The 7,339-nt window shown below is 32.9% G+C and overlaps 1 protein-coding gene and 1 long non-coding RNA gene across 2 annotated transcripts; both read left to right on the top strand.

Moving 5' to 3' along the window:
- The first annotated feature begins 757 nt into the window (after positions 1-757).
- On the top strand, positions 758-3,197 carry LOC114192153 (beta-conglycinin beta subunit 1-like). Its single transcript, XM_028081776.2, has 6 exons — positions 758-1,587; positions 1,670-1,845; positions 1,934-2,014; positions 2,115-2,402; positions 2,498-2,762; positions 2,864-3,197. The coding sequence occupies exons 1-6, from the start codon at positions 825-827 to the stop codon at positions 3,058-3,060; spliced, it is 1,770 nt and encodes a 589-aa protein (XP_027937577.1). The 5' UTR covers positions 758-824; the 3' UTR covers positions 3,061-3,197.
- A 1,839-nt stretch (positions 3,198-5,036) lies between these two features.
- Positions 5,037-6,597, top strand: LOC114189464 (uncharacterized). The gene is made up of 2 exons (XR_014996443.1): positions 5,037-6,030; positions 6,197-6,597. It is a non-coding gene; the product is annotated as an uncharacterized LOC114189464 (long non-coding RNA).
- Positions 6,598-7,339: the final 742 nt, after the last annotated feature.

Consider the following 7,339-nt stretch of genomic DNA (forward strand, 5'->3'; position numbering starts at 1 on the left):
AAAAAATTAACTTAGTAATACTTTTAATGTTTTTAATATTCAACGGTAAGTTAAAAAAAATTATTTTGTTATAATAATTAATCTAGATATTTTGTAATATCTATTATAATATTTGCTACATTTGTTATTTTTCGTTTTTTTTTTTTTCAATATGGCGTGTATGTTTAGGACATGTCTGAGAGATAATTATTCTTCAATAATCAACCTTTATTCTTACAGCATCATGTTACAGGTATGTACGTAGTTATTATGTGTCCCAATTCCATGTGGGTTTTGAACGGCATTCTTTGCAATGAGTTTGATGACAGTAATCTGTTCTTATCAGTTGTGTTTAGTGTATATCTTCTCCATTGTCACCTTCACTTCCTTTTCTTTATCCACCAGCTGTTCAAGGTCGCCGAACCCATATATATCCAAAAGGAAAGGACTGCACCCAAATGCCATGCACAACAACACGTAGCTGTTCACCTTCACATTCAAATGACTCATCATCTCAGATTACATACCTCTTTTTCAATATTTCTATATGAGTAAATCATCCTCAGTAACCAATAAACTTCTCTTACGAAAACGGTGACTTCTATCATTGTTTATAAGTTCAAGCCAATGCGAACAAATCCCAAAACCTATGTTTCTTCTGCCAGCTCAACTTTGCTCAAGTGGACACACGTCAACCTGCAACCTCCCGTGGCAAAATGTGCATGCAAGCTAACTAAGAGTCTTCTATTGTATAATATAACTATAAATACCCGTAACATAACTCCGTGTTCTCATCAATGAAAGCGAGTGCAACAATTTAAGCGGTTGCTACATACACTACTGCGATGAGATCACGGTTTCCTTTGTTCCTGGTGCTGGGAATTGTTTTCCTAGCATCAGTTTCTGTCTCATTATCGGAGAAGCCGAGTCGGAGCAAATGTGTGCAGACATGCGAGAGCGAGAAAGATGCGTCCAGGGTACAAAAATGCCAGCTTCGTTGCAAGCACGTTTCTGAGCGTGGGGAGAAAGAAGAGGAAGAAGAAAGAACGATTGTTCCTGACCCCCACCCATCACACGAGGAGAGGAGGCGCGAGAGGAAGGAAGAGGAAAAAGAAGAGCCGCGTCCATTTCCTCCTCCACACACAAGAGAGCATGAGCGTGAAGAAGAACAATGGAAAGGATGGCGTCGTCGTGAAGATCCCGAAGAGAGGGCGAGGGTGAGGCAGAGGGAGAGGGAGATGGAGGAGGAAATGAGAGAGAGGGAGAGGAAGAAGGAGGAGGAAAGGAGAGAGAGGGAGAGGAAAAAGGGAGAGAAATACCGGAGACGTGAGAAGAAGGAGACATGGGAAGAGGTAGAAGAAGATCGAGGTTTCCCAGACTCAGACTCACAAACACAGACCAACCCTTTTCACTTCATGTCGAATAGATTCCGCACTCTTTTCAAGAACCAACACGGTCACATCCGTATCCTTCAGAGCTTTGACCAACGAAGCTCCACACAGCTTCAGAACCTTCGAGACTACCGTGTTGTGGAGTTCGAGTCCAGACCCCACACCCTTCTTCTCCCTCACCATGCAGACGCTGATTTCCTCCTCCTCGTCCTTAGCGGTCAGTAATTACTTACTACTTCTGATTAAATTTCATCGCTTGCTTCTTGTATAAACAATTGTAGTCAATTTTCTAATTACAGGGAGAGCCTTAATTAACTTCATGGAACCCGACAACAGAGATCCCTACTACCTTGACCCTGGTTATGCCCAAATAATTCCTGCTGGAACCACTTTCTATTTGGTTAATCCAGAGAGAAACAAAAATCTCAGAGTGATTAAACTGGCCATACCCGTTAACAAACCTGGCAAATTTGAGGTATTGTCTTTTCTTTTATAAACTGATCAATCAATTCATCTTTTAATCTGTTTCCAAATGTGAAGATCAATACTTCTCCTTTCTCTAGAATTTCTTCCTATCTAGCACCCAAGAACAACAGTCCTACCTGCAAGGGTTCAGCGAGGATATTTTAGAGGCCTCCTTCGATGTACGTAATCAAGGCATCATCTAATTAAATTCCCACTTTCTGGTTTGTCTAAATGTCGCACTATATAAAATTACCATTACGTATTTGCTTAATTTTATAGAGCAAATTCGAGGATATAAGCGAGGTTCTGTTTGGAGAGGAGAGGCTGCGGCAGAGGCAGCAAGAGGGAGTGATTGTGGAACTGTCAAATGAAAAGATTCGGGAACTGAGTAGAAGTGCCGAATCCAGTTCAAGCAAAATCAATTCCTTCGAATATAAACCATTTGACTTGAGAAGCTCCAACCCAATCTACTCCAACAAGTTTGGCGCGTTTTATGAGATCACCCCAGAGAAAAATCCCCATCTTCGGGAATTAAATATCTTCCTCGATTATGTGGATATCAACAAGGTAAGCGCAAAAACCTTATTGATTAACAGAACTGGACAAGTTGAGTTCTGTTGAGAATGATGTTTTTTTCTGTTTTTTTTTGCTACCATATTTAGGGAGGTCTTCTTCTGCCACACTACAATTCTAAGGCCATAGTCATACTAGTGGTTAATAAGGGCGAAGCAAACATTGAACTTGTTGGCCTGACAGAACAACAACAACAGAAGCAGCAAGAAGTGCAGAAGTATAGAACTGAGTTGTCCAAAAACGATGTATTTGTAATCCCAGCAGCTTATCCAGTTGCCATCAACGCTACCTCCAATCTGAATTTCTTTGCTTTCGGTATCAATGCTGAGAATAACCAGAGGAACTTCCTTGCAGGTATATATATGGCATATAAATTTCAATATACTGCTACTGCTATTGTTTGTTTTATGAGGTTGTTTATTTACAATTGGTAATGCGTGATTGAAAAATTGAAGGGGAGAAAGACAATGTGATTAGCGAGATACCACGACAAGTGTTCGAGGTTGCGTTTCCGGGGAGTGGTGAGGATGTGGAGAAGCTAATAAAGAAGAAGAGAGAATCATATTTTGTGGCTGCGCAGCCTCAGCAGAAGGAAAGAGGGAGACACGGAAGAAATGTTCCTTTGTCTTCAATATTAGGCGCTCTCCACTAAATATGGCCATCAACTAAACTCTACGGTGCAACAGTTCATACCGAGCGACGAAAGTATCCGGTTATGTAACTGTAATAACTTGAGCACTACTTTTGTATTAAGAATAAATAAATTTAGCATTTATATGTTGTATTTTACTAATTTGTTTTGGACATGAGACAGAAGTTAGAAGCTGAGGTAAAAAAGTTTGAAGCGACTCTAATCTTCCCGAACTAAGAATGTATTTATTAACATAAAATGTGTTGTTAAAACTAGATGTTGACTTAACTGATAAATATATAATGATATGAAGTAAAGAAGCCAGAAACAGAAACTTGTATAAATAAAAATGTTTTGACAATACAATCAATGCTAATGTGAATTTCATTATAAATATATACATCTATTTGATGACAGAACCTTTTAAGCTACATATGCAATTGCAAAACACCATCTATGGATTCGAATGGGCTCGATTGCATTCTACAAATCATTGTTTGGCTCGTCCACTGCTATCAATTTAGGATGCACCTCATTCTTATTAGATGGTGGGGATGGGGGTGGGGTGGAAAGATAATTCTGGTAGTTTTCTTCTGTTGGTACAGGATATTCTGTTGAATTTGATCCATTATCTTTTGCTAAGCTGTCTAAAACGTACAAAAATATTTCAATTAAATTAGAGAGTCTAAATTTATCAAGTTTCTTTTTGAAGAAAACATACACAGGCACATTCAAATCTGAAACTTCATTTTTAAGGAAACTTGACAAATTATTAAAAAATTACAGTTGAATTCTGAACTAATGGATACAAAAATCCATGCAAGACAAAAAATATATAGTTGCAAGAGTGAAATATGGCATTCATATAAATATTAATTAACTTACCTTATCTTTGTATGACAAATTCAGAACATGCGTGTAGAACTTTTAGGAATGATCATGACGTGTATGATTTTACTTTTAACAAAAATGCGAAATGTTTAAGATATAGACACACTTAACCTCTTGAACATTGCATAGTCATAAAACAATAAAATGAAGATGAAAGTGCATCAGGTATGGTAGTGTTTTTCTTATCCATAGAAATTAAATTACCACATAATGTTGGGTTTTTGCAGCGGCCATTACACCACCACTTGCAGAAAGTTTGAGGGTAAATGCAAGCTTGAATGCAATAATTGTAGCAGCCTCTGCGTTTTTCTTCAAAGGTCTCTGCTTGAACAGATGCAGCGACTACATGGCAAAGCAGCAACAACAATGCAATGTATTTCTCTCGCATCTCACCTTCTTACTTATTCCTCTGTTTTCTTTTACCGGTTGTTGGCAATGGTCCTCCTTCCCTAGTTCTATGCCCTAGTTTTCTAATAATGATGGCCACATATATAGCTGGATAAAGACTCCTCCACCGCATATCATGTCATGGCTATTAAGTGTCTAATACAAAGAAAATATATATTTGCTAATTATCTTGCATAAAAATAGGTTTTCCGTTCTCTTTCTTCCTTTCTCTTTCTTACGATGACACATTCTTTATCAGGTTCCTTAATATATATATATATATATATATATATATATATATATATATATATATATATATATATGCAGAAAATGTCTGGAATATAAAAATTTTAATAGTCATTTTTTGTGTTCGAGTACTTACATTCTAAGTATTTTTGGGCTGAAAATTTCTTATAAGAACATAAAATGAGATCTTAAGTTATATATTTTATTTTATAATTAGCTTTTAAATATGATTTATTTATCATATATTTTCCTTCTGATAATTATATGTTCCTACAAAATTTTAAGTTTTAATTTGAAGAATTAAATAACAATCCTTCGACTCGTATTTTATTATAATTATAATTATTGTTATATTAATTATACATTAGATAATATATATATATATATATATATTATTTTAAATTTTTAAAAATTATTAATCAAGTTAATATCTCAAAAAATTAATTAATTAATAATAAAATATTATGATAACATGTTAGTATCCAACTGAAATGGAAATTAGACAAAATTTTATATATATTAGTTAGGAATGGAATGAACTTATATTTTGGGACGAGATGAAATAATGAAACTTGTCTCCATCCATTATCATCCTTAGTTTTACTTCGATTGTAAAAATATTTATAAAAACTAAATTAAAAGTATTTGTTAAAATTAAGCTTAATTTAGTTATCTAGTTCTGATAGGTAAGTCTTTTATTCGTTTTGATTATTCTATTTTTTTTAACTCAATTTTTTCTCATTATTTTTAAGAATTAATGTAGTTTCTTCTATTAATTTAATTTATGTATAAAAATTTAAATCCTTTCTTATCTTATAATTCTTCTCTTTTTTTAAGTGGGATATTTTAAGTTATTAATATTTTTTAACTGAATATTTATTTTTAATTTTTTAATTGACGTTGTTGATATTTTTAATCAATTTCGAACTCAGATATAATTTTTCAAAGACTATTTTCCAATTTTTACAAAGTTACCAATGCTTTTTTTAAATAAATTTGTCACAACTTTATTTTGCTTTCAGTTTTCGAAATCATTGTTTAGACGGTTGAAAAATCAAAAATTAGTAAATATATAGTTTCTTTGGATTAAAATCATGACACTCAACAGCAAGATCCCAAAATTTAGCAATGAACGATGACATAATTTGCGGTTGAGGAGTGATTTATGGAGCTATATATATATGTGTCCATGATTACTAGAAAACTAGGGCATGGAACTAGGGAAGGAGGAACAACTAAGAAACCACCATTACCAAGAAGCAGTAAAAGAAAACTAAAAAGGTGAAATGGGAGAGAAATACGTTGCATTGTTTGTGATGTGCCTTGTGATGGGTGCATCTGTTGCGGTAATGACCCTAGAGGAAAGAAGAAAAGACTGCAACAGTTATTGTAACACTGCTTGCATGTTTCCCGCCAAATTCTGCAAATGGTGGTGCGGAGGCCGCTGCGAAAACCCAATATTTTGGGGTTAGTTAATATTGACTTTTAACATAACGTAATTAATTTGAAACATGTTTCTGTGTTGTATACTATATACTGTGTACATGGAATGCAATGCTTTTTTGATTGTTTAGGTTGAGACAACCAATTTACTCATAATTTTGTTTTATGTTTTGCTGGAAAAAAATTATAGAAGACAGCCTAGACGATGATGTATCAAAAAAGTATCCTGTACCAACGGAAGCAAGTTACAAGGCTTATCTGGCTGAACATCCTGAAGAAAGTTCTTCCAATACGGAGAAGACTGAGATGTAGACCAAAATGGAAACAAAAAACGAACATAACATAATTGGTCCAATGCAATCGAGACCATCGACTTTGTTTGCCAAGGTTTTCATGTTATATTCCAATGTCTACCTCAAAAGCTTCCCTCGTCAAAATAAATTATTATAGCATTTTATAGCGTCTTCTTTACATTAGATTGCTATAATGTAACATTTTAATTTTATTTTTAGTTTCTAATTTTATTTTATTTTACCTTTCACCATATTTTGTACTTCTATGTTAATATAAGTTGTGTATGAATTTTTAATATTTTTTTTATTTTACCTTTACTGTTTCTTTTTTTTTTCTCTCTTTTCACCTCACCTCCATCACCTTTTTTCCATTTCCCTTCACCTTCCCACTAAATAAAGTGACCGCAAAGTGTAACATACTTATTTTTAAAAAATAACTATAATGTTTATTTTATCCTACTTTAAAAATAAAGTTAGAATATCTTACATTTTACCTTCTCTAATTAAATTTAAAATGTTTTGTACATATTTCATTTTGATAAAGTCTGAACATTAAAAAAAAGTCAAATAGTTTTTATGAAATATTATGATTAAGTAAAATAAAAATAATTAATAAAAAGAAAAGAAACAAAAAAATATACTAATTATATATATATATATATATATATTAATTATTAAACTATATATTAAAAAAATTATGTAGAGGAAGTTTTTGAGGAATAAGAAAAAAGTAAAAATGAAGAAAAATTATTGGTTTTGGAATTTTCTTGGTTGTCACTCTTTTGTTTGTTCCAATCCAATTACTTACATTATAATACGTAGACACAGTGGCGCGGAGCATTGTGGAGACCAGGGGCATGGTCGCAAAAAATTTTGAAATTTTTTTATATTATAGGTAATATATTAATAATTAATAATAATTAAATTAAATATTTTTATTTTTTTTATAAAACATAACATTTAATGTTAATTATTATTTTTTATTTTTGAAGAAAAAAATCTATTATTTTTCTCATATTTCTCATCTGTTTTCTTCCATT

The sequence above is a fragment of the Vigna unguiculata genome, chromosome 7, assembly GCF_037176805.1.
Source record: "Vigna unguiculata cultivar grain cowpea cultivar isolate G323 ecotype 2 chromosome 7, ASM3717680v1, whole genome shotgun sequence".
Taxonomy (NCBI): domain Eukaryota; kingdom Viridiplantae; phylum Streptophyta; class Magnoliopsida; order Fabales; family Fabaceae; genus Vigna; species Vigna unguiculata.

Excerpts from the sequence above, each read along its gene's own strand:
- LOC114192153 (XM_028081776.2), top strand. The coding sequence starts at position 825 with ATGAGATCACGGTTTCCTTTGTTCCTGGTGCTGGGAATTGTTTTCCTA. Across the intron at positions 2,015-2,114 it reads TTTTAGAGGCCTCCTTCGAT|AGCAAATTCGAGGATATAAG; the intron begins GTACGTAATCAA and ends TTAATTTTATAG. Across the intron at positions 2,763-2,863 it reads CCAGAGGAACTTCCTTGCAG|GGGAGAAAGACAATGTGATT; the intron begins GTATATATATGG and ends GAAAAATTGAAG.